The sequence below is a fragment of the Sus scrofa genome, chromosome 14 (assembly GCF_054392235.1).
Source record: "Sus scrofa isolate SSC_HxYL_T2T_F1_AM1 chromosome 14, Sscrofa_HxYL_maternal_Yorkshire_Landrace_v2.0, whole genome shotgun sequence".
Taxonomy (NCBI): domain Eukaryota; kingdom Metazoa; phylum Chordata; class Mammalia; order Artiodactyla; family Suidae; genus Sus; species Sus scrofa.
The window spans coordinates 114,245,390-114,273,172 of NC_139396.1; the positions used below are offsets into that span (position 1 = coordinate 114,245,390).

Here is a 27,783-nt window from a genome sequence, read left to right on the forward strand (position 1 = left end):
GACACTTGAATTATTTTATCTTTTATTCTTATAATTGCAAGGTATATAATTTGTATATTATAAATATTGACAACTTACAACAAAAATATTACAACACTCATTTTAAATGTATCTGATGAAATTAATTTTTTTATTTTTATATAATGATTTTTATTTTTTTCCATTATAGCTGGTTTACAGCGTTCTGTCAATTTTCTACTGTACAGCAAGGTGACCCAGTTTCACATACATGTATACCTTCTATTTTCTCACATTATCATGCTCCATCATAAGTGACCAGACATAGTTCCCAGTGTAACACAGCAGTATCTCATTGCTAATCCATTCCAAAGGCAATAATAGTTTGCATCTATTAACCCCAAGTATGTGATTAAACTTAAATACCTTGCAATTTGATGCTATTATCTATTTTAAAATAAATTTGAATTTTGGAGTCTAATAGGCAATTTACATGTTCCTTTTTCTCCTAGAATTGTATTTCCATTTCCCATCTCCATCACTGAATTTTCTCCTAATGTGTTTTCATGGCTGAAAGCCTTTTTTTTTTTTTTTTTGATTGGCAAGAAATTGATTTATTGGCATTCCCGTCGTGGCTCTGTGGTTAACGCATCCGACTTGGAACCATGAGGTTGCGGGTTTGATCCCTGCCCTTGCTCAGTGGGTTAAGGATCCTGCGTTGCCATGAGCTGTGCTGCAGGTCGAAGACGCAGCTCAGATCCCAGGTTGCTGTGGCTCTGGCGTAGTCCAGCGACTACAGCTCCAATTTGACCCCTAGCCTGGGAACCTCCATATGCCACGGGAGCGGCCCAAGAAATGGCAAAAAGACCAAAAAAAAAATAGATTTATTAAGATAGGATGCATGTGAGAGATGCAAGCAGGCAGGCAAGGAGGCTCTGAAAGCCTGTTATTGATTACTTTATCACATGCCCACTTATATGTATATAAATGAAATATATATTTTTTAAAGCCTGTTATTACTTTATCACATGCCCACTTATATGTATATAAATGAAATACATATTTTTTTAAAACATTTCCTGTGATTATAAGGCTCTAACAGGCTAAGAATATTTATTTTTAAGCAAATTATTATAATTTTTTTTGGTCTTTTTGCCATTTCTTGGGCTGCTCCCACGGCATATGGAGGTTCCCAGGCTAGGGATCAAATCAGAGCTGTAGTCGCTGGGCTAGGCCAGAGCCACAGCAACTCGGGATCCAAGCCGCGTCTGTGACCTACACCACAGCTCACTGCAAAGCAGGATCCTTAACCCACTGAGCAAGGCCAGGGATCGAACCCACAACCTCATGGTTCCTAGTCAGATTAATTAACCACTGAGCCACAATGGAAACTCCTATTATAATTATTAATAGTATATAATTGATGAAAATAAAAATATTACAAATTTGGACAATTAAAGCACATGAAAAGCAAAATTTTATGGTAAATTTATTGCCTAATGAGATGGATGGAATGTTTGTATAAATTAGTTCATGCATACAATGATAAACATTACTTATTTTTCAGTTTTTATAACTCTAGGCCTTGAGACACTGTTCTATTAAATAAGTAGAATAGAATGGAGTTGTGTGCGCTATAGAGATGGCCCTCAGTTCTTTGAACTCCTTTCTAGTTATTTGCCAAAAATCTATCATTAAATATTACATTCAATGATCTATCAGCTAACAAACTGATTAAATTTTCCTTCAATTTTGTTGAAAACAAAGTACTGGAAAGCATGTGATTTGCAAAAGAATGTATTACCCATTCCTTTGAACCATTCCCTTTCTCAATGTTCATATACTTAACTGAAATATATACACACTGGGCGGTGCATCAGAGAGAGATGAGTGAGTGAGAGGTGCACTTTGCTTTGATAAACTGAGGAAAGGGCCCCCCCCCCAGCAGAGAAGGCAAGTGGTAGAGATCCACATGGCCCTCACTAGGGCCCTACCTCAAGAAGACCAATTTAGGGAAGTATATGGATGGATGTGGGAATTCATTATCACAAACTATCTATGCCTGCATATCCGTTTGAAAACCTTTGTGTATCCCCTAGGTGGTGTAACCCAGTTGGAAGACCACAGATCTAAGATTTCTGTGATGAGCAGTGTATTTGCCTGTGAATCAGAGGACAGAAACAAATGCAGAGAGTGGAATTAAGGAGTCTGAAGCCAGCTCAACAACAAAATGTTCTCACACTCATTCATTCAACAAATATATATTGAGCATAAGCATATGTCAAGCACTGGAGATACAAGTGTGAACAAAACAGAAAGACCCTCTATGTGGATCTGACCAGTGGGCCTGCCCACACTGGGCTACTACTCCATTACTGGAAGAAGACATCTCATGAGAATGCTGTGGAGTTAATTCAAGATTTATAGGCAGGTTGGTTAGGCCAAATCTAACCTCTATCCTATGCCTTCAGACTCCTATGAATCTGAAGTTTAGTGAACGAGAGTTCTCCAGACTCAAAGGAGGGAAAATATCTTTCTCCTCTTTTCTCAATCCCCTAAATTTACAAAGAGGCTTTTAAGTGTTTGCTAATGAAATGGCTGTTATGACAGAAAGGTGATATTCGGTGATATTCAGCCAGTGGGCTGAATTACACCACCAGCTTTCCTGTCTCCAGCTTGTAGACACCAGATTGTGGCCTTTCATGGCCTCCATAACCACATGAGCCAACTCCTATAATAAATCTCCTCATATCTGTATTCTGTAGGTTCTGTTCCCTGGAAAACCTTGATCATGCAGTCACACAGTCATCTTACAGCAACCCTGATGGAGACTTCTCTTGGCTACAATGCCTTTGAAGTTTCCTGCCTCCTGATGTAATGCTCAAAGGTGTAATCTGACATTCACATCCCCAAGTAAATCGTACCCAATGTAGGTATCTCAGAGCTGGTAACTTCCCATCCCAAGTACAGTCACACTGTCACCTCTCAACCCCATGGCTGAGATTCATCACACTCTGGGCCTCAGGACCTCTTCCTCACTTTTTGTCTCCTCAGTCAGCTGTCACCTCCATCGTGCACTCCATCTTCCCCCATGGAGCTCTAAATCTAAAATCCAGATAAACTGCTGGGATTCCAACCCATAGAAAGCATGCACCCATTTTTCTCATTCTTTTCCTCTCTCTCTTGGCTAAAACTTAGAGGAACCAAAGAAAGGTTCTTCCTAATCACTTCCAGACTTCCTCCTGGGGGGTAAGTGGCAACTTACTTTGAATTCTATTATCCCTGTAAACCCACAGAGCAGCAAACAATATCAACAGAGATGCTAAACGTCCTGTCGGCAATGGCTGAATATAACTTAATTTTACATATAAAATTTTAATTCAAAACTGATGAATCAGGAATGATTTCAGACATTCCCAACTTCTCCTAAGATTCTGTTTTCTTTTCAAAACCCACCCCATCAGCCCCTCAATTCAGTTACGTGCTTTCTTCCCAGAACTCATTAAAACATTCTTCCACTTTCGTTTCTTTTCTCATTTTTCCCTATCAGCCTCCCACTCTGATTTTGAGATTTTTTTCTTTTCCCCGCCCACTGAAATAACTTCTCAGTTATGTGCAGCATCGTTCTTTCCAGAATTACTAAATCATGCTTCCACTTTTGCTTCTTTCCTCCGTTTCCCCCTCCTTCTCCCACCCTGATAGCATCACTTTATTGATGTTGGATCTGCTTGTGCTTTAAATCTTCAGTAGATTGGAGAGGAGACTTAGCCACATCCCCCCACATGTTAAGTTAGCAGACTGCATTTGGCGACAGCTCAGACACCACTGTGTGGCCTTCCACAATGCTGTTTGTAAGTCTCTTTTTTTCTTGGGTTGCTTAATAGAAGCCCCTTGCCAGCATACTTTAGAAGGGGGTTGCTTGGTTATCTGACCTTTGTGTCACCCTGCCCCGAGTCCACTCTTCACTCCCCAGAAGGCAACTCAACTCACAGTCTTTATCCCAGATCCCACATGCTCCATCCTTTCCATGCTCCATCACCATATGTCTCAACACAGTAAGCCCTATTCAAGATCCAAACTCCATCTGTCTTAAACCTGTCTGATAACAACCATTTCCCCAAAAGGACCAGTCAGGCTGTCTTATATATACCAGGCACTCTAAGGCTTCCATGGCAACTTGGACATTTGGATTTCAGCTTTGAAAATGGTCTTGAGAAAATTCTGCCATATTTGCTTGTCTCTCTAGGTACAGAGTTACAGAGCCTACAGATGCACTGATCATGTACTACTGACTCTCCTTCAGTGCAGGATGAGACCCCATGCCCTGTGACATGTGAACAGATACAGCCTGAGCACTGGACTGGGAAACGAATGCTAATTCCATATGCTACTCCCAAGACAAGTAACACCACTGCTCTGAACAGCACTTTCTTAATTTTTTTCAAATAAGATGACAGTAAATCCCATGCTTCATTCACAAGGCTCTAAGAAGAACCAAATGAGATAATATATGTTGGGCACATGCTGGAAATACTCCATAATAACAAGATACCATTGCCATTATCATATTGTTGCTTTGAATAAGCAACTGCTTTTATCCAGCAAATTCTAATTCTTAATCTCGGGCTTGATTGGTAATATAACCATCTCTTCCCATACAAGGGTGCTTGGAGGCACTGAGGACATTTTAGCCAGGAGAAGGCACAGCCGAGGCAGAGAAAGATGCGAACGTCAATGTCAACTATCTCAAAATGCTTCATACAACAGGAGTTAGACATGTTCTAATGCCATGTTCTACATCTAGAAGAGAAGTAATTTTAGCTTACCCACCAAGACATTGATTTCAGCTTAGGCTAAGGACACATTCGTAACAGTGGGAATCAGTTGGTTTGGATGACAGCTGCCACAATGAGCAATGCCCGGGCCAGTTCTCCTTTCTAGGTGGCATGCTACAAAACAACTACCTACCAGGAGTTCCCATTGTGGTGCAGCGGAAACGAATCCAACGAGGAACCATGAGGTTGTGGATTTGATCCCTAGCCTCGCTCAGTGGGTTAAGGATCCAATGTTGTTGCCATTAGCTGTGGTGTAGGTCACAGACACAGCTCAGATCTGACGTTGCTGTGGCGTGGTATAGGCTGGCAGCTGTAGCTGTGATTCAACCCCTAGCCTGGGAACCTCCATATGCCATGGATGTGGCCCTAAAAGGCAAAAATAAATAAATAAATAAATAAATAAATAAATAAATAAATAAATAAATAAACCTATCTACCATGGCTGCATACTCCTCAAAGTACTTCATGACTATTACTTCATTTGACCTCCACCACAATTCGTCATGGTAGGTATTAAATGCCATCCATCAATCAGACAGGTTAAATAATTTCCCCAAAGCCACACAGCACAGCCAGATCTGGAACTCATTAATAGCTACCTAACCAGAAAGCCCAGGCTTTCCCCACCACACTGAACTCCTCACAGATGTGAGGGGGCAGGGGTCCACCCTAGGGGAAGGCCATCAGCTATCCAGGCCATTTTAAGGCCACCCCAGCCCTAAGCTTCAGAGCTATCACTCCCTTTTCTGTGCTATGAAGTTTCTTTTGACTGTCCTTTTTCTCCTTGATTATAGTTCACAGGACTTGTCACAATGGTACACAGGTGCCCCAGGACTAGATGCTTCACTGTCCCCTCTCTTAGGTCCATGACCTAAGTCTGTTCGTGGCCTGTTACCCTCCCTTCAATACTCTCCTAATCCTTGAAAGCACACATTGTTGGGTTCCTGAGAGGCATTCTCCTTCCCTAAGTAACATGCTTATTTTGTTCTTTTTCTTCAGAAAGTCATGTTACTGCAAACTACCTCTCCTCCCTTCCCAGTAAATGAAAGCTTACTGTCTAGAGTGTCTTGAGCAGTATGTCTGTCACTAGTACAGGCAAGAAGGCAATAACAGCAGTAATCAGGAACTGAGACTCAGAGCACATGAGGTACCTAGCAATGTGCTGGATGCTCTCTGTTGTCTTGTCTGGTTTAATGCTTTCCAAATTCCCATGTTGCAGATGATGAAGAAAGTGATACTTGAAAACCTGCCCACAGATGTTTACAGCAGCTTTGTTCATAACTGCCAAGTCCTGAAAGCAACCAAGATGCCCTTCAGTGGGTGAATGGACAAAAGGACTGTGGTACATCCAGATGATGGAATATTATTCAGTACTAAAAAGAAATGAACTATCCAGACATGGAGAAACCTTAAATGAATATTACTAAGTGAAAGAATTCAGTCTGAAAACTATGTAACGTTTTGGAATAGGTGAAACTACAGAGATGTAAATAGATCAGTGGTCGTCAGGCAAGGGGAGAAGAAGGGAGAGGCAGAGCACAGAGGGTTTTTAGGGCTGTGAAAATACCCTGTATGATACAAAACTGATGGGTACATGTCATTACATGTTTGTCCAAACCCACAGAATATACACCACCAAGAACGAACTCTAATGTAAACTGGACTTTGGGTGATAAGGAAGTGTCAGTGTAGGTTCATCAGTTATAACAAATGAACCACTCCGGTAGGGGGATGGTGATGGGGGGAGGCTGTGCATGTGGGGGAAGGGAGGGAGCTAGAAGAAATCTCTGTACCTCCTTCTCAATCATGCTGTGAACCTAAAACTACTCTTTTTAAAAGAAAGTCTATATTTTTAAAGTTAGAAAAAAAGAAAGACACATTTGGAGAGGTTAGGTGACCTTCCCAAGGTCATAGGCCGGTGACTGGCAGGGTTAGAATCTGGAATCTAGTCTTGACTGGCTCCATGGCCCACATTTTCTAATGAGTCCATGAAAACAAAATGCTCCCTGATTTCACTTTGCCTTTGAGTATCAGCCTTGCATGGCTTCCCACACAAGCAGTATCTCTTTCCCAGTCTCGAGACTGATTGTGCACAGAGAGCAAGGGGATCTCTCCATGGAGTGGCTCTCAAAGTCCCCATTTGACAAGCAAGAAGGGACTCACCCAGACCCACATGTAGAATGGAGCTGGCACAAGAGGCTGCGACCTTTCTGTCTGCTGATTAGGTAAAAATTTGGGACTGAAGCGGAAATGCTGATTAATGAGAAACAGACATTGAAACACCATAAATCGGGTGCCTTCTACATGTTGAGGAACAGAGTTAAAATTACAGTCAAGGCCAGAGCCAGGTTAAGCCTGATTTGGGTGGGGAGGTAAAGGGGGTAATCCTCACATTGGCCACATCAGGGGGCATCTCAGAGCAGGAGGGGCAGAGATCCTTGCTGCCAGAGCTGACTGAGGTCAAACTCAGAAAAATGTGGATAGGTACACAACAGAGTCATCAGGCTTTCTTTACAGGACAAATAATTTCTTCATAATCAGGATAATTTTATCCATCATCTCTTAAGGGTAAGACATGAATGGCTTTCTGGTACCACCAGAGGAAATTCTTCTCAGAAACTAGGTGTTTGCTGGGGAAATTATTTTATTAAGTGTTCTGGGTGAATATAATACTGATTTCAAACAACTATAGCTGAAGTCATCAACAAGTACAATGGTCATTGTACACACAAGAATCAGGGCCATATTTTATCTCTAGGTAAAAACTATTTTTAATGTATTTCATAAATCACTGGCAAGGTCAACCACACTAAACATTCCAGAACACACCGGGGAAATCTCTGGGGGCATGCCCAGACCTCCAGGCTGCAGCGATTCATTGTTCTGACACTTCCTGCACCCTGCACGGAGCTGTCCCTGTCGTCAGCAAGTCTGCAGGGTCTGCAGGAAGAGGTAGGCTCACTGTGCAGGAGATGTGCACACCACCTGTCACCATGCAGTGACATCACCACCGGGCTCACCCCCTGCAGGCATCCTACTGTCCTCACACAGCAAATGGGGACAAAGGTAGCCCAGAGAGTAATGCTATTACTCCACATAGAGCACTTTGCACCCATCCCATCACATGGTCAGTGCTCAGCAATGAACAGGAACCAGGACACAGCCCCCATCACCAGGCCCAGGTGCATTAAGCAGTGTGTTCAGCCCTGATGCATAATAAGGTTCATGAATAAATGAATGCATCCATGAGTAAAGAAACACTAATAGGGAGTTCCGTTGTGGTGCAGCGGAAACGAATCCAACTAGTAACCATGAGGTTTCAGGTTTGATCCCTGGCTTCGATCAGTAGGTTAAGGATCCGGTGTTGCCATGAGCTGTGGTGTAGGTCGCAGACGCAGCTCGGATCCCGAGTTGCTGTGGCTGTAGTGTACGCCAGCAGCTATAGCTCCGATTTGACCCCTAGCCTAGGAACCTCCATATGCCTCGAGTGCAGCCTTAAAAAAGAAAAAAGAAAAAAAAAGAAACACTAATAAATGGAGAAGTCCCTATTTTTGTGGATAAGGATATTAAGAGCCAGAAAAATTGTATTTGTATCTGAACTGTATACAGAAAAACTGAATGCCTCCCTTAAGACATAGGTCCAAGGAGATGTAAGTGAAAGTTGTGAGTGGAACTTCCAGGAAAGCTGGTTAGCAGTGAGACTGACATGCAGCCTGAGATTTTCTTGCTTTCCTATCCTTTCTCTTTCTAGGTGTGAGGATACAGATATGATGGCTGGAGGTCCAGCAGCCATCACAGAGTCTTAAAGATGAAGTTGCAGGCTCAGGTTGACAAAACTTAGAGGACGTCTATGTCTCCAACATCTGTAGGGCCACCATGTTGTCCCTTGGCAGGGGGGAAACATCTTTCCATTTGATTCCAGCCATTATTAAGTTTGGTCTCTGTTACTAGAAGCCAAATACATTTCCAACCCCAAAAATTCTGTTGATTTCACTCCTCCCAAACTCCTTACCCCTTCTCAGCCTCCCTTGCCAGGCCCTACTCCTCTCCCTCTCCTAAACATTGGATTGATGTAGGGTTCAGGCCCAGGCCCTCTCTAAACCCCACAGCTTAAAATACCATCCTCAGGCTAATGACACCCAAAGTGATATTAGTAGCTCAGACCTTTTCTCCAAGCTCCAGACTCAAATCTGACTACCTGGTTGGGTTTTCCAAATTAGCACATCCAAAGGAGAACCTGAATATTCCTTACCAAATAGCCTTCCACTCATTTCATCCCCCTATCCCTGTCAATGACATTTTCTTCATGACATCATCACAATCTGAAAATTGACTTATCAGTTTCTTTGTTTTCTAGTGCATTACTTAGGATATGTACCTCATAAAAACAGGAATTCTGTGTGTCTTCATGTCCAGCTTTTAAATTGTACCAGCTCAGAGACCCTTCTCAGTTTGCATGTATCCATCAGGAATTCAAGAGCCAGGCCACTGTGATCAAGTGACATATTTTGTTTATTGTATATCGTTAGTCTTTATTCTGACCTCTGGCTTTCTCATCCAAAGTAACAACATGCAGACATTTTTCAACTGACCTCCTTCCCAGAGTTCTTAGCTTTGATTCTTCTCACAGTTATAAGTATAAGAGCCCTTGGACTTTTGGAGTCCTTAAATATAAAAATGGTTTTGTTTTCTTAACATATAAAATTCAAAATAAGGGTAATAAACATGATTTCTCTGAATATTTAGAAACTGCTCTATTGTCTTGTAATTTCTTTTTTATATATATATAATTTTTTTTCCCACTGTACAGCAAGGGGGTCAGGTTATCCTTACATGTATACATTACAATTACATTTTCCCCCACCCTTTCTTCTGTTGCAACATGAGTATCTAGACAAAGTTCTGTCTTGTAATTTCTTATTGTTAATGGATAATCTAACATTATCCTAACTAGTTTTTTGTTCCTTTCTGAGTAACATGTACTGTCAGATTGAAGGCTTTTATGTATTTTTAAGTCTGATTAAATTCAGAGAGTATAGCTATGTTTGGTTTCTTTAACAAATTTGCTTTTAATATCATTATTGATTACTGTCTATCAATGAAGCATATTTTTCCCATCTCAGAAAAATATGCGTGTTCCTTCTTCCCAGTTGTTTAAATTTCTTCCTCACAATAGCCATTTTATTCAAAGGTTGATTTGCTTTTATTAGGCTCTGTAACTATTTCTTCTTCTTCTTCCTATTATTATTATTATTATCATTATTTTCATCACTTTGTCCTTTTTCAATGAGTTCTAGGAAAGGAACTTCAGTTTGCCCTCAACATTATATTTTTTTTTCTGGTTCAGTTCTTCCCTTCACTGCCACTGATACAGACAGCTTTCAGCTCCACTGCTTGCTTGTATGTTTTTTAAGGCCTTTTCCTAGTATCACTGTTGTCCTTTTTATCTATAAAAAGCTCCTTTTTATCTGGGCTCATATCTCAGCCTGCTCTGTTTGTCATCAACCAGATCTCTTCTAATAATTTCATATATTCTTTATGGCTTACTAAGAACATGAAATATAGATCTTTAAATTACTTTTTATTTCCTCCTAAAAATAATGTTTTCAAAAGTTGTGTTTTCAAATGTAGTCAGTGTATTTAGTTCAGAACTTTTTTATTGTTTCTCTAGTGGTTTGTCTTTTTTTGTTGTATATTCATCTTCCACAATACTTGCTGACAGAAGACATGCAGCACAATTTTACCATTTCTGCACACCCTCTGATCTGCTGGTTCCCTGGAGAGCTAAAGTTGCAAAGCCAAGTTGGTTCACATCTTGTCCGTATGTCAGTGCTTTGCTCTCAGGCCCTCAGCTTGGTGGGCTAAGGATGATCAGGTTCTCTAACATCCTTACACCCTGGCAAATGTGTGGAGGGGCTTAATGTTCTTCCACCAGGTACAAGGCACAGAAGATGAAATGGTACTCTTCTCCCGCAGCCCCACCTGCAGCACTGTAGCTGTAATAACCACAATTTTCTAGATTGCTGTGACATGGTCTCCCCTTTATCTCCTCCAGATGCAATAGGAAGGGAGGTGATGAGGGGGCAGGGTGCTATTCAATATTCTGCTGGGCTCAAGGACTTCTTCAGACCTTGGTGGAGGGGGTGGAGGTCACCAAGGCCCCTTCTCACCTATCTCTGGCCAAATGAGCCACTAACAATAAAACTGTCATCAATTTTGCTTCTGAATCTGTCTCATTGTTGCTGAAGATAATGGAAATCCCTTCCAAGGCTAACAATTGTTGACAGTGTTCCGGTGAGGTTTTTTTGTGTTGTTTTGTTCATTTTCTGTACTTTTGTGTGTATTTTAAGGACAAATTAAAAGAGAGATCACTCAGGACTAAAATAGCCTCAAGTCACAGCTGGTCTCATGCTCTTTGACTCTCTTATAACACAGAGCCCAGAAGCTCCCCAACAATAGGTTCTCAGGATGGAAAGTACAAACAAATTAAGAATTTGGGCTGAAATGTTTGGGCCCAGAAGCTGATCTGGAACCAGTCTGGGATCTAGGTCAGGCATTGGGATGCAAAAATCCCAAGAGAGGAGGAGCAGCAGTCAAAAGCTGTGTGAAAACACAGACATGGTCTGGCAGGAAGGCAGGAGATGAGTCCAGCATATGAAGCAAGCTTCTGAGGATGAGTCAGCCAGGGGAGTCAGGAAGCCAGGGCTCCATGTGGAGCTGCTGTAGACCTCAGCGCTGCAAGATGCAAGACTCAGACCCCATTGCCAAGCCCTCAAAACCCCTCCACAACATCTCCTCATTGTGAGGCTCTGTCTCCACAATCTCCTCAGTTTACAGGTACCCGAGACTCCCATTCTTACCAGGACTACAAGCCTGTTATTCCAGCCTCTGGTCCTAGTTCCGCCCAAGGCTCCTTCTCCTCCCACCTGGAGTCTTTCAGACCGGGGGCATGTAAACCCAGTCCTCTTTACTGGGCCCACACCCAGGGTATTTCCTCTCTCTCTCGCTCTCTTTCACACACACACACACACACACACACACACACACACACACACACACACACACACACACACACTGAGCAAGTACAAGCCGGTAAGCATCCAGGACAGTGTCTGCAGCCCTGGGGAGAGGGAGGATTGCTGAAGATGCCTACCTTCCTGTTTAGAGGGGCTGAAAGCACTCTCCATTACCCTTGCCCAGGCCATTAGGAGAAACAAGCAAGAAGAACTGAGGAACAGCAGAAAAGCAAGGGATGCCATCGAAATTCCCTAGAACCACCTACCACACCAAGAACTGCAGCCAGCCTCCCTGTCCTGGCACGCATGCACAGATCACCCCTGCGCAGCCCACTCTCCTGTGCCCTGGAGTATGAGGCTGTGGCAGAAAACTGCCCCATCCCATTTCATTCCTGGAAGGGAGCAAGCAAATCTGCCACCAGTGGAGGGCAGCCAGATCTCCAGGACCCCAGTACGTGGGTGACAGTGTCTGTTAGTGCTTAGAGGGTTCTTAAATCTGCGCTCATCCCACGTTCTGTAGCAGTCAGGACAGCAGGATGCTGCATGTGTTTTCAGGAAAGAATAATTCTTTCCCAGGGTATTTCCAACTGCAACTAGTTATTCTATAGCATACTCCACACACACATTAGAGGGAGATGAAATATCATGCCTAAAGCATAGAAAGACACTTCTGGGTGCTCTGAAAGTCCCCAGCTCAAAAGGTGGATGAAAGGTGAAGATGTGGGGAGGTAAGAGGATTCACCTGCAAACACACACCTTATGGGCTTCACCTTCTCCTTCTCCAAGCTACCCATGTGCCTGCCATGCAAACCTACATTAGATAAACGTTAAAACTTCCTATAGTATAAGATGTTGCAGAAGCTCTAAGACAGAAGTTCAAATCCGTACTTTACAAAAGAGAAAAGAAAAACCCTCATCTTTTTTGAAACCAAAGAATTGTCCCACCCATCAAAGGTATCTTTGTAATGGAGATGAGAGGGAGAAAAGACTAAATACAAATATAGAAAAAAAATTGTTAGCAGAGGCCAAAAAGAATTAGGTAACGTCTCTGATGTTAATATTACTAAAAGTGTTTAATTTAACATTAAGTGAGTCACTGAGCAGAATACACATCTGGGTGTAATCCTAGGCTTTGTAAACTAGCAGCAATGTGCCAGTGCTGTGCTCTGACTTTCCCTTCACCACTTTCTAGTCACCATATAAAGTGCTCTGTTATTTTTTCCCATTAGCACAAAGTTCAGCCTGCATGCCTGCCTGCTCAAGATATTTCAAGGCCAGCATCCAAACCCCTGCTTCTTGCCTTCAGGACCTTCTGAATGTGGCCCAGCCCATCTTTCTCATCTATCTCCTGCAGATCCCTTCAGTTCAGGTAACCTGAAGGAACTGCTCGACTCTGTTTTGGCCGTGTGGTGCACCATCTTCACCCGTCTGTTCCCTTGAGGCTGCTGTCAAAATCCCACTCAACCTTCAAGGACAGCTTAAAATATGTCCTCTCCAGGAAGCTGTACCTGAGCCTCAGCCAGGAGGAACCCTCTCCAAACTGGCTCCCAGTACATTCTCATACTCTCCCTTATGGTCACTTGCAGACACATCGCCTTCCCTTGGAGACCACTAGCCCTTTGAAGGCAGCAACAGTCCCTTAGCACCTTGTGCTGTTCCTGGACCCACACGCTCACAGTTTTAAGGGTGACTGAGGGTGGGTGATTTGCAAGCTCTTCAACTGTGTGATCTAGCCTCACGAATTTTTCCTGGCAGAGGGAACGTGCTTTAACACTTTTATGATAAGGACAGAAAAGAGAAGAAAAGAAGAAGAAGGGGGAGTATGCAAAGAAAGGCTTTGGAGAAACAGGTGTATTGAACTCCTCACTGATGGTTCCTAGAATCCTGGAAATACTAAGGGAAGAGTTTCCTGAAAGGACTGAGACTAAGTTCTTCCTCTTCGGAGCAGTATCTTCTACAAAAAAATAGTTTGAAAACAAGTTCTTACCTGGCTGTCAGCTTTATACATTTAGTTCAGCAGAGCAATGCATTACTCAAAATTCTTCTTTATTTATTCAGAAAAAAAAAACTTCTCAGAGTTCCCATCGTGGTTCAGCAGTTAACGAATCTGACTAGCATCCATGAGGATGCAGGTTTGATCCCTAGCCTTGCTCAGGGGGTTAAGGATCCAGCACTGCCGTGAGCTATGGTGTAGATCACAGACTCGATTGGATCCTGTGTTGCTGTGGCTGTGGTGTAGGCCAGCAGCTACAGCTCTGATTCGACCCCTAGCCAGGGAACCTCCATATGCCGCAGGTGCAGCCCTAAAAAGCAAAAAATAAATAAATAAACTTCTTACTAAACCCATGAAGGGTGAAAACTGAGTCTCTTGAGGAGTCTGAGGTTGGGAGGATGGTCCTGTGTGGACACAAAGGCTGGCTGTGCAGGGATGTGAGAAGAAGGGTGGAAGTGGAGAGCAGGCAAGATGAGCAAGGCTGGGGTGCAGGCGTCCAGGCCAGTGGCTCCACACCCTTGCTACAAGAGTGCAGGAATCAAAAGATGCTTACTGTGTGTGGACATGCAGAAACCAGTGGTGAGGGCTTCCCTGCCCATGTTCATGGCAGAGCAGAAAGGCTGTCACAAACACAGGGCTGTGACTCCAGAGGACAGCAGGGCTCACAGACATGGCAGGGTCTTTACTGCAACCTGAAGAATTGGTCTTTGGGCCAATTACATCAACATATCAACATTTTCAAGGGACAGTAGGGGGTCTCAGCTTTCATTTGTTTACACACAGAGGCTTAGTACAATGCCAGGGGACGAGCAGGTGCTCCATGTGTTTATTTGGATCAAACCAAGTTAAGCTGAAATGACAAATGGCTCGTGCTGCCACGAGAGTTGAGCAGAAGCTTCTCTAGATAAAAGGGTGCCCTCCACCCACCATATCCTGATTCTTTCCAAGCTTTACCCATCACCAGTGCAGTCCAGGGGCTCTGTGATGCTGGCTGCTCTAAGCAGGGAGGTGGGCAACTGGGATCCAGGGAGGACCTAAGTCACAGCAGAATCGATCCGTGCCCTGCTGGGTGCAGCCTCTCCCGAGCAGGGCCTGATATACATGTGTTCACATAGAGGGCTCTAGGCCTGTCGGTTTGGATCTTATGAGTCCATGTGGAGAATGATTAAAAAGGGGAGGGAAGGATGACACGTTAAATAATGTAGAAAATGGAGTCTTGTTTACTTTAGAGATGGAGAAGACAGCTTGCCAATAAAACACAGCTTTCCATTTCCCTCTAGAATTCTGTTATTAAAAATAATCTGTGATGAACTCCCAGCACCTCTCTCACAAGACCTTCCAAAAGCTTTAAAAATAATAATAATAAAGCATGCTCAAGAAGAGCAGAATGCATTCCAGCACGACAGCTGGACCAAATTGCCTCCTGCTTGGCTGGGGCGGGGGGTGGGGAGCGGGAAGGACGGCAGCTGGCGGCTTCATAAATTAAGCACATTAAAGACAAAATTAGTAAATGTAAGTAAAGGAATGTTGTTCCTCCAGCTCTTCAGATACACCCACAAACACAGTCTAAACATAAACACTGATTCAGCTCATATATCCTCTCTTACATATACACACAAGCACCACAGAGACACACTTACACAAATGCAGACCCACAAAAACACACAAGGAACACATCCTGACATGTAAGACACACAAAGCACACATTTTTTCACACATGGATACAACTCAGAAACAGAGTATGTGCACACGTGGAAGTAAATACACAGGCACTTTTTGACTGACTTCAGTGTTACCCTCAGGTGTTGAGGCTTTGCAGGCCTCTGTGAGTAGCATGGGGTGGGGTGGGCAAGAGGGTTCGATTCTCAACAACATCTCATGGAGGCTGTTCTGGGCAGAGTGAGCCTTGTACATAATCCTCTAGCCTGAAATGGTGAAACAATAATGCCTTGCTTTGTTGAGCACCACAGAAAATTTCCCCCTCTCCTTTCTCACCCTGTTCTAAGAATGCTTGGGTTCAAATTACGCAGAAGGGTGCACACCCTGATCCCTTCCCCAGAAATTATGCGTCATTCAGATCCCCAGAGTGAGCCTGTGGTGACCCAACCCTGTTCAGGTGGAAAAATGAGACACTATTCAGTAATTTCCAACATCCTCCATTTTAAAGTCAGTAATTTTACAAAATGTTCATTTAAAAAACTGAATGTCATGATGCTGAGAAAGAAATATATTCTGTGAGACATATCTGGCATGGTGCACATCTGCTGTCTTTCTCTGCCCCACAGCCCCACTCTCTTCCTAGTAAAGACACTGCATTCCTTGAGGATGGGCCACATGGGGCACAGGACCAGTTTCTGCTCCCCTTGTGAGCTCAGGGCCCCAGCCTGGCCAATCCGAGTCTCGTCCTTTGGTTTTGTGTTGGCACCCAGGGAAGGGACAGTTTTTCTTTCCTCTAGATTTGCCAATGTTGATGACAGAAGCCTGGCCATCTACGGCCACAATGTCCCTTCCCTACTTTAGGGAGAGGAGAAGTCAGTACAGAGAGTGGAGCAGAGAGGTGGCCCAATGGAGCAGAGAGCAGAGGCTCTGACTTTGCTGGAGTCCTGAGCTTGAGTTAAGCTCTGTTTAACACAGATAAAAGTCATGTCCAGAAGACTGACTCCATTAAACTCAGTCTTATTATCACATTTCACATGGACATTAAAACCTCTCAGAGAGCAGCAGCTCTGTGTGCTGGAGGTGAAATCAAGGATTTTCAGGCATCAGAGAAATTCTTTTGACAGGAGAAACCAATGTGAGGAAAGCAAAAGGGCAGATGCTCAAAGTGGGGCTGGCCCCTGGGAGCCCTGAAATGGAATATGACCCACTTCTCCTGAAGAGTGATAGTCAGCCCCCTTGGAGGCTGGACAGTCACATCAGCAAGGGCCTCCAGTGGCTGGGTCACACTACACCCCCAGAGATGGGTCGGGAAGCCCATCCGGGAAAACATAGGCACCCCACGGGCAGGTACCCCCTGAGCCTCCCAACTTAGCCTGTGGGGATTTGTGGGAATATTTCTCTCTATTTTAGAATAAAACACATAAAAAAGTTCACATTCTGAAAGATGTGTTTTTTAAGTAAATAACAATAGATCAATGAAATCATGGGATATAGCTATCCCACAATGTGGAATGAACATGAAATTTCTCTCCATCTTTATTTCTAGATGTTTAAATTCAAAATACATCAGAACAATGGAGTTTCCATCATGGCACAGCAGAAACGAATCTGATTAGGAACCATGAGGTTGAGGGTTCAATCCCTGGCCTCGATCAGTGGGCTAAGGGTCCAGTGTCGCCGTGAGCTGTGGTGTAGGTCACAGACGCAGCTTGGATCCCGCTTGCTGTGGTTCTGGCATAGACTAGCAGCTGTAGCTCCAATTAGACCCCTAGCCTGGGAACCTACATATGCTGCCGGTGTGGCCCTAAAAAGCAAAAAAACAAAACAAAACAAAACAAAAAATACATCAGAACAAAATGTTCTTGGCTTAATGTAATTTTACCAATACACTAGATACCTTTCCTCAAATAAATTATCATTAAACTTTATCGGAAATTTTCCCTCAATTATAAATGGACACTGTAAGTGTGAATGGCATGATTTTTCATTTGGAAATATTTACTGTGTCATAGAAGAGCACGTTGAGACCTTTTCATTTATCTGGAGTAACATGATGAATTACAGTTGATTTTCTTCAGCACCTTAAAGACTGATCCTAGAGAACCAATGCATGCACACTCACATGCACAGCCCATGCTAGCTATTATAAGGAAATTAAAAATTTTTTTTTTTTTTTTTTTTTTTTTTTAATTTTATTTTCCCACTGTACAGCAAGGGGGTCAGGTTATCCTTACATGTATACATTGCAATTACAGTTTTTCCCCCACCATTTCTTCTGTTGCAACATGAGTATCTAGACATAGTTCTCAATGCTATTCAGCGGGATCTCCTTATAAATCTATTCTACGTTGTGACTGATAAGCCCAAGCTCCCGATCCCTCCCACTCCCTCCCCCTCCCATCAGGCAACCACAAGTCTCTTCTCCAAGTCCATGATTGATTTTCTTTTCTGAGGAGATGTTCATTTGTGCTGGATATTAGATTCCAGTTATAAGTGATGTCATATGGTATTTGTCTTTGTCTTTCTGGCTCATTTCACTCAGTATGAGATTCTCTAGTTCCATCCATGTTGCTGCAAATGGCATGATGTCATCCTTTTTTATGGCTGAGTAGTATTCCATCGTGTATATATACCACATCTTCCGAATCCAATCCTCTGTCGATGGACATTTGGATTGTTTCCATGTCCTGGCTATTGTGAATAGTGCTGCAATGAACATGCGGGTGCACGTGTCTCTTTTAAGTAGAGCTTTGTCCGGATAGATGCCCAAGAGTGGGATTGCAGGGTCATATGGAAGTTCTATGTATAGATTTCTAAGGTATCTCCAAACTGTTCTCCATAGTGGCTGTACCAGTTTACATTCCCACCAGCAGTGCAGGAGGGTTCCCTTTTCTCCACAGCCCCTCCAGCACTTGTTATTTGTGGATTTATGAATGATGGCCATTCTGACTGGTGTGAGGTGGTATCTCATGGTAGTTTTGATTTGCATTTCTCTTATAATCAGCGATGTTGAGCATTTTTTCATGTGTTTGTTGGCCATCTGTATATCTTCTTTGGAGAAATGTCTATTCAGGTCTTTTGCCCATTTTTCCATTGATTGATTGGTTTTTTTGCTGTTGAGTTGTATAAGTTGCTTGTATATTCTAGAGATTAAGCCCTTGTCAGTTGCATCATTTGAAACTATTTTCTCCCATTCTGTAAGTTGTCTTTTTGTTTTCTTTTGGGTTTCCTTTGCTGTGCAAAAGCTTTTCAGTTTGATGAGGTCCCATGGGTTTATTTTTGTTCTAATTTCTATTGCTTTGGGAGACTGACCTGAGAAAATATTCATGATGTTGATGTCAGAGAGTGTTTTGCCTATGTTTTCTTCTAGGAGTTTGATGGTGTCCTGTCGTATATTTAAGTCTTTCAGCCATTTGGAGTTTATTTTTGTGCATGGTGTGAGGGTGTGTTCTAGTTTCATTGCTTTGCATGCAGCTGTCCAGGTTTCCCAGCAATGCTTGCTGAATAGAGTTTCCTTTTCCCATTTGATGTTCTTGCCTCCCTTGTCAAAGATTAATTGACCATAGGTGTCAGGGTTAATTTCCAGATTCTCTATTCTGTTCCATTGGTCTGTCTGTCTGTTTTGATACCAGTACCACACTGTTTTGATGACTGTGGCTTTGTAGTATTTCTTGAAGTCTGGGAGAGTTATGCCTCCTGCTTGGTTTTTGTTTCTCAGGATTGCTTTGGCGATTCTGGGTCTTTTGTTGTTCCATATAAATGTTTGGATTGTTTGTTCTAGTTCTGTGAAAAATGTCATGGGTAATTTGATAGGGATTGCATTGAATCTGTAGATTGCTTTGGGTAGGATGGCCATTTTCACAATATTGATTTTTCCAATCCAGGAACATGGAATATCTTTCCATTTTTTTACATCTTCTTTGATTTCTTTGATTAAGGTTTTATAGTTCTCGGCATATAGGTCCTTTACCTCTTTGGTTAGGTGTATTCCGAGGTATTTGATTTTGTGAGGTACAATTTTAAAAGGTATCGTATTTTTGTATTCCTTTTCTAATGCTTCATTGCTGGTATACAGAAATGCAACTGACTTCTGAATGTTAATCTTATATCCTGCCACTTTGCTGAATTTATTAATCAGTTCAAGGAGTTTTGGGGTTGAGTCCTTAGGGTTTTCTAGGTATAGAATCATGTCATCTGCATACAGTGACAGTTTGATCTCTTCTCTTCCTATATGGATGCCTTTGATTTCTTTTGTTTGTCTAATTGCTGTGGCTAAGACTTCCAAAACTATGTTGAAGAGCAGTGGTGAGAGTGGGCATCCCTGTCTTGTTCCAGATTTGAGTGAGAAGGCTTTCAGTTTTTCCCCATTGAGGATTATATTTGCTGTGGGTTTATCATAAATGGCTTTGATTATATTCAGGAATGTTCCCTCTATACCCACTTTGGCGAGGGTCTTGATCATGAATGGATGTTGAACTTTGTCAAATGCTTTTTCTGCATCTATTGAGATGATCATATGATTTTTGACTTTTTTCTTGTTAATGTGGTGTATGATGTTGATTGATTTGCGTATGTTGAACCATCCTTGTGAACCTGGGATGAACCCAACCTGGTCATGGTGTATAATTTTTTTGATATGTTGTTGGATTCGGTTGGCTAAGATTTTGTTGAGAAGTTTTGCATCTATATTCATCAATGATATTGGGCGATAGTTTTCTTTTTTGGTGGTATCTCTGCCTGGTTTTGGAATGAGGGTGATGGTGGCCTCATAGAATGTCTTTGGGAGTATTCCTTCTTCTTCAACCTTTTGAAAGAGTTTAAGGAGGATGGGCACCAATTCCTCTTTATATGTTTGATAGAATTCACCTGTGAAGCCATCTGGTCCTGGGCTTTTATTTGTAGGGAGTGATTTTATGACCTCTTCAATTTCATTTCTAGTGATTGGTCTGTTCAGTTGGTCTGCTTCTGCTTGATTCAGTTTTGGCAGGCTGTAAGATTCTAGAAAATTGTCCATTTCTTCCAGATTGTCAAACTTATTGCCATATAGTTGTTCATAGTATTCTCTTATGGTTTTTTGAATTTCTGCTGTATCCGTTGTGATTTCTCCTTTTTCATTTATAATTTTGGTGATTTGGGTTCTTTCTCTCCTCTTTTTAGTGAGTCTGGCCAGGGGTTTATCAATTTTGTTCACCTTTTCAAAGAACCAGCTCTTGGTTTTATTAATTTTCTCTATTGTTTTTTGAGTCTCTATTTTATTGATTTCTTCTTTGATCTTTACAATTTCCTTCCTTCTGCTGACTTTAGGACTTCTTTGTTCTTCTTTTTCTAATTCATTTAGGTGGAGGGTTAAGTTGTCAATTTGGGATCTTTCTTCTTTTTTGAGAAAGGCCTGGATTGCTATAAATTTCCCTCTGAGCACTGCTTTCGCAGCATCCCATAGATTTTGAGAGGTTGTGTCTTCATTATCATTTGTTTCAAGATAGTTTTTAATTTCCTTCTTGATTTCCTCATTGACCCATTGGTTTTTTAGTAGCATGTTGTTTAGTCTCCATGGAGTAGGTTTTTTCTCTTTCCTTTTCCCATGGTTGATTTCTAATTTCATGGCATTGTGGTCAGAGAAGATACTTGAGATAATTTCTATGCTCCTAAATTTATTGAGATTCGCTTTATGTCCCAATATGTGGTCGATTCTTGAGAATGTTCCATGAGCATTTGAGAAGAATGTGTATTCTGATTTTTTTGGATGTAGTGTCCTGAAGATATCAATTAAGTCTAACTTTTCTATTGTTTCCTTTAGGATCTCTGTTGCTTTATTGGTTTTCTGTCTAGAGGATCTGTCCATTGATGTGAGGGGGGTATTTAGGTCTCCTACTATGATTGTATTCTCATCAATATCTCCCTTTATGTCTGTTAATATTTGTTGTATGTATCTGGGTGCTCCTATGTTTGGGGCATATATGTTGATGATAGTAACATCCTCTCCTTGGATGGATCCCTTAATCATTAAATAGTGTCCTTCTTTGTCTTTCTTTATGTCTTTTGTTTTAAAGTCTATTTTGTCTGATATGAGCGTTGCAACTCCTGCTTTTCTGTCATGTCTATTGGCATGAAATACTTTTCCCCAGCCTTTCACTTTCAATCTATATGTATCTTTTGTCCTAAGGTGAGTTTCTTGTAGGCAGCATATTGAAGGTTTTTGCCGTTTTATCCACTCAGCCACTCTGTGTCTTTTGATTGGGGCATTCAGTCCATTGACATTTAAGGTGATAATTGATAGATGATTATTTATTGCCATTTGATCCTCGTGTTCCAGTTGATTCTATGGTTCTCCATTCTTCTTTTTTTTTTTTCTTTTTTTTTTTGGTTGGATGGTCTCCTGTTATTATCTGCTTGAGTGTATTTTTTTTTTTTCATTTTTTGCAAATGCAATATTTGGTTTTGGCTTGTGGTTGCCCTGTTTTTTAAGTATGCTAACCCCTTCCCATAATTGTGTGTTTTAGCCTGATGGTCCTGTAAGTTCAAACACTTCATTATTATATTAAAATTAAGAAGAGAGACATACATACAAACAAAAAGGATTATTTACCTCCTAACATCCCTTGCCCACATTTTATGGTTTTGATGACTCTTTTATTTTTTTCTTTTTAATTTTATTTTGTTTGAAGCATGTTCATGATTAAATCTGTATGCTGGCTTATTTGAGTGACTGCTCTCTGATTGTATCTTCCTCAGTCCTAGTTCTTCCTCTTCTTCTTCTTCTTCTTTTTTTTTTTTTTTCTTTTCTTTTTTCTTCCCTTTCCTTCCTTTCTTTTTGGTTTAGAGAAGCCCTTTCAATATTTCCTTTAACCTGGGTTTTGTGTTGCTGTATTCTTTAAGTTTTTGTTTGTTGGGAAAAATTTTTATTTCCCCTTCTATTTTAAATGATATTCTTGCTGGATAAAGTATTCTAGGTTGCATATTTTTTCCTTTGAGCACTTTAAATATCTCTTGCCATTCCCTCCTGGCCTGTAGTGTTTCTGTAGAGAAATCAGCTGATATTCTTATGGGGGTTCCCTTGTAGGTAACATTCTGTTTTTCTCTTGCTGCCTTTAGGATCCTCTCTTTATCACTAACTTTTGCCATTTTTATTATGATGTGTCTTGGTGTGGGTCTGTTTGGGTTCAGTTTGTTTGGGGCCCTCTGTGCTTCTTGTATCTTGAATCCAGTATCCTTTAGATTTGGGAAGTTTCCAGCGATAATTTCTTCAAATATATTTTCCATTCCTTTATCTTTTTCTACTCCTTCTGGAATTCCTATTATGCGTAGATTGGCCCGTTTTATATTATCCCATAGGTCTCTTATATTGCTTTCCAGTTTTTTGATTCGGTTTTCTGTCTGTTGACCAGATTGAGTGATTTCCATTATTCTATCTTCCATATCACTGATTCGTTCTTCTGCATTATTCATTCTGGTTTTTACTGCCCCTAGTTCAGTTTGCATCTCTGCAAATGAATGTTCTAGTTTTTCTTGGCTCCTCCTTATATTTTCTAGCTCCTTTCTGAGGGTATCTGCATTGCTGTTCATATCTTCTCTTAATTCCTTCAGTATTTTCACTATTTCTCTTTTGAACTCCAGGTCTGTCAGACTGCAGAGATCAGTTTCATTGTTGACTGTTTTAGGTGAGTTCTCCTGTTGGTTTGACTGGGGGTGGTTTCTCAGCTTCTTCATCTTGCTTGTTGTCTTCTTTCTCCTGAGGGAGTTGTACTCTCCGTTATCGGGTAGTGTTTGCCTTGTCACTGCCGTGGAATATTTCCTGAGGGCTGTCGTTGTTGGTCAATCTTTTTTTGAGGCAGTGTGGCTTTTCTGGAGTGTTGATGGGACTAACAGTGTTTCTTTGAAGCAAAGGAGGACTTCCTGAGGGCAGACAGGACTGGGAGGTCCACCCCACGATGGTAGCAGATTTCACTTGGTTCTCAGCACCCCCTGGGGTCTTGGGCGGGTAGCAGGGCCCTTGGAGACTCAAGAGGCTCCTCCCCAGGGCAGCCCGACTCAGAAAGACCGTCTGAGATCTTTTCCCGATTCGGCCAGGCTTGTTGCAGCTTTTCTGGGCTGCAGGGGGTCCTGCCTGGAGCTGGCAGTCCTATGCAGCTGGTCCACTAGGTCTCAGCACCCCTTGGGGTCTTGGGCGGGTAGCAGGGCCTTTGGAGACTCAAGAGGCTCCTCCCCAGAACAGCCCGACTCAGAAAGACCGTCTGAGATCTTTTCCCAATTCGGCCAGGCTTGTTGCAGCTTTTCTGGGCTGCAGGGGGTCCTGCCTGGAGCTGGCAGTCCTATGCAGCTGGTCCACTAGGTCTCAGCACCCCCTGGGGTCTTGGGCGGGTAGCAGGGCCCTTGGAGACTCAAGAGGCTCCTCCCCAGGACAGCCCGACTCAGAAAGACCGTCTGAGATCTTTTCCCAATTCGGCCAGGCTTGTTGCAGCTTTTCTGGGCTGCAGGGGGTCCTGACTGGAGCTGGCAGTCCTATGCAGCTGGTCCACTAGGTCTCAGCACCCCTTGGGGTCTTGGGCGGGTAGCAGGGCCCTTGGAGACTCAAGAGGCTCCTCCCCAGGACAGCCCGACTCAGAAAGACCGTCTGAGATCTTTTCCCGATTCGGCCAGGCTTGTTGCAGCTTTTCTGGGCTGCAGGGGGTCCTGCCTGGAGCTGGCAGTCCTATGCAGCTGGTCCACTAGGTCTCAGCACCCCCTGGGGTCTTGGGCGGGTAGCAGGGCCCTTGGAGACTCAAGAGGCTCCTCCCCAGGACAGCCCGACTCAGAAAGACCGTCTGAGATCTTTTCCCGATTCGGCCAGGCTTGTTGCAGCTTTTCTGGGCTGCAGGGGGTCCTGCCTGGAGCTGGCAGTCCTATGCAGCTGGTCCACTAGGTCTCAGCACCCCCTGGGGTCTTGGGCGGGTAGCAGGGCCCTTGGAGACTCAAGAGGCTCCTCCCCAGGACAGCCCGACTCAGAAAGACCGTCTGAGATCTTTTCCCAATTCGGCCAGGCTTGTTGCAGCTTTTCTGGGCTGCAGGGGGTCCTGACTGGAGCTGGCAGTCCTATGCAGCTGGTCCACTAGGTCTCAGCACCCCTTGGGGTCTTGGGCGGGTAGCAGGGCCCTTGGAGACTCAAGAGGCTCCTCCCCAGGACAGCCCGACTCAGAAAGACCGTCTGAGATCTTTTCCCGATTCGGCCAGGCTTGTTGCAGCTTTTCTGGGCTGCAGGGGGTCCTGCCTGGAGCTGGCAGTCCTATGCAGCTGGTCCACTAGGTCTTAGCACCCCCTGGGGTCTTGGGCGTGTAGCAAGGCCCTTGGAGACTCAAGAGGCTCCTCCCCGGGGGAGCCCGTCTCAGAAAAACCGTGGGAGAATTAGGTCGATCTATTCACGGCCTGGCTAGGCTTGTTCTAGCTTTTCTGGGCTGCAGGCCTTTTCTAGGGGGCTGGTGGTGTTTGGTGCTGCTCTGTGGAAGTGTAGCCCCTCCAAAGGGCAAGCAGGCCTGTGCAGGGAGAGCCCCTGCGGTGGTAGGCTTCAGGCAATTGTTGAGGCCAGCCCTCCTGGATGGCAGGCAGCCCCAGGTTCGGCGAGAGCATAGGGGGTGGCGGGGGTGGGGGGAGGGAATGCACTGGGAAGCACAGCTTTCTGCTAGCTAGCGGGCCTATAAGCTTGCTGTGGCGTGGGGGGTATTCTATGGGGACCCACCCCTTCTTCTCTCCCCTCCCCAGCACGGGCGCAGACCAGGCTCTTCTCCCAGGTTCCCTCTGAGGCGGCTTTCCACTTCCCCGCCCCTAGAGTATTGCTCCCTTCCTCTGCGACAGCTTTGTTTTCTAGTCTCCCAGGCAGTCTCTGCCCCGTCAAATGGTTTAGAGACCTCCCAAGCAGTTTCCGCTCTTCCCCGCCCCCCTAGCCCAGGGACTAATCTCTGGAGCTGAGGTCTCGGTGCCCAGCCCCCCCCACCAGGCGTCCCCCGGCCCTTTCTTGGGGACTAACCTTCGGAGGCGAGGTCTCGGTGCCCAGCCCCAACCCAGGCGTCCCCCGGCCCCCTCTCGGGGACCAACCTTCAGAGCTGAGGTCTCGGTGCCCAGCCCCCACCCAGGCGTCCCCCGGCCCTTTCCCGGGGACTAACCTCTGGAGCCGAGGATTCGGTGCCCAGCCCCCACCCAGGCGTCTCAATTTTTGCTGACTGTGCCCGTAGTTCAGATGGTCCGTTGGGTTCTTGATCTTTTTTCCGTACTCCGACTTACTGCTACACTCTTCTCTGCATCTGGAGATTCCTCCGGTTCGTTTGATCTTTCCCCCGGTAGGAGACTTTCCAGGGTGCGGGATCCCTTTCTCCTCCGCAGTTCCCTTTCGGGAGCGCCCGTCCCGCTCGGATTCACCTTCTCTCACTCTCCTCTTTTCTCCCGTTCTGCCCAATAATGTCACGAACTTCTTGCCGTTATTGGAGTTTAGGTTCCTCTGCCAGCGATTGGTTGTTGTTCTGTGCGAGTCATTTCTTCTGTAGATGTGCTTTTTTTGTTGTGTTTGTGGGAGAGGGCGAGCGTGTCCCCCTACTCCTCCGCCATCTTGTCCTCTCTCTGGAAATTAAAAATTAATAAGATATAGCAGAACCTGCTGTTGAAGCTTCCCACTGCTGGAAGAGCTAAAGCACACCAACAAGTAATTTTAGAAGAGGGCTTTCTGAGGAGGCCAGAGATGTTTTACAGAGGAAGTGAGTTCTACAGTGGGACTTAAAGATAGGAGGACTCCATACGGTAAGGAGGAAAAACAAGAGCATCCTCAGAGACAGGGACTGAAGTATAATTTGAAACTAGATGGTGATGGGTCATCGAACTCCAAACCTGGAAGTCTGAATACCATTTCCTAAACAAAGGAAAGTCAATGAAGGATGAGAGAAGGAGAGCAACACCCTCTGAGGATGTGCTAGTGGGGATGTGCAAAATAGACTGAATTGAGGGAGACATCCAACTGAGGGGATATCCAAGGGTATGGCTGAAGCTACTAAGCTACAAAGGCGAGGCCAATGGACAGGATGGAGGTTTCTCTCAGACCAGCAGATTAGTGCAAGGAAGAGTCAGACACTGCCAAGACAATGCCACTTACAGAAATAAAAATACATGGAAAAATCCCAGCTAGCCCTCAAGAAATTAGTTCTAGAAAGAAAAAGAGTAGTCCCCTTAACCTGGTGGGAAAGTTCTAGCAGCATGAAAAAAAATGGGAGCCTGCAATTCTCCTTTACTGCCTTCATATTCTCCGCTAAATAACCATTAAACCCAGAAAAGAAAAAGCAGTAACTCCAAAGTGAGGAAGAAAGGATTCTGTGGATACCCAGAATGTACATATGAGCTATTCTAGTACAGACATTCTATGCTGTACATAGGTTTGGAGAACCAAACCCTACTCTCGTTTAACTGGTTTTTTTTTTTTTCCCTAATAGCAGACTAGGTGACTCTGTTTTGACAGGACCGTGAATTTCCTTAGAGCAAACTCTTTGCTAATCTTCCCCTTGCTTCCTGCTTGGATTTTAATCACTGGGAGTTCTTCATACACACACTTACTGCCACGCTGGTTTCCCTAGAATCCCACTGTCACTTAGCGGTAACCTATCCTCATATTGTAATCAAATTCTTTCCTTTGAAGAATGAGATAGTTCCAATGGGACCATACTGTGGGTCTTTATTACACAATTTTTATATAAGAATCCTCCTGTCTGTGTTTGTTTACTGTTGAAAATCACTAAGGAGGAGCCATGGGTACTAAGGATGAAACCCAGAGTATGTCCCTCAGGGGCCCCAAGAGGAGCTGATGATAAGAGAAGGGGATAAAGCACAATTCTGGGGGGCGCAGGAATGTCACTGTCCCTGGTCAGAGTCAGCCATGCACACACACCCTCCTCCCAGCCCCTCTGTTTGTCACCGGAGGTCTGACTGTTCCAAAGCTATCATTCACATTGACCTTTGGCCAAGAAGAATCTCTCAGGTTGAAAGAGTGCTAGGGAGAATACAGGGAGGTTTCATGAGCACAGAGGCAGAAGCAGACTGGGGTAGGGAGAAGGGACTGAGTAGGGTTGGAAGCTCATCAAAAATAGCACTTCCATTTTAGCCTTGACAAATAATGTTATCATGTATGTTAACATCACAGGTTAAAGTCTATAATGCTGTAAATCAACTATACTTTAATAAAAATTTAAAAATTTAAAAATAAAGTCCATAGAGGCCAAAAAACACATGAAAAGATGTTCAATATCACCAATTATTAGAAAAATGCAAGTCAAAACTACTATGAGGTAGCACCTTACACCAGCCAGAATGGCCA

At 43.6% G+C, this 27,783-nt stretch overlaps 1 protein-coding gene across 37 annotated transcripts in view; it reads right to left on the minus strand.

Annotated features, from left to right (window-relative positions):
• The window catches only part of LOC102167823 (uncharacterized), a 770,457-nt gene that overhangs the window by 644,530 nt on the left and 98,144 nt on the right, over positions 1-27,783 (minus strand). For 9 of the 37 annotated variants that reach the window (XR_014827554.1, XR_014827538.1, XR_014827534.1 and 6 more), the window contains one exon: positions 22,266-26,045. The exons of the other annotated variants lie outside the window; for them this stretch is intronic. Coding sequence is in view for 4 of the 9 variants with exons in the window: in XM_084996648.1 (XP_084852774.1) it covers positions 25,384-26,045 (662 nt within the window). In the remaining 5 variants the exon portion in view is untranslated. Of the gene's footprint in view, positions 1-22,265; positions 26,046-27,783 lie in introns of those variants that run through there. 37 annotated transcript variants of the gene reach the window in all.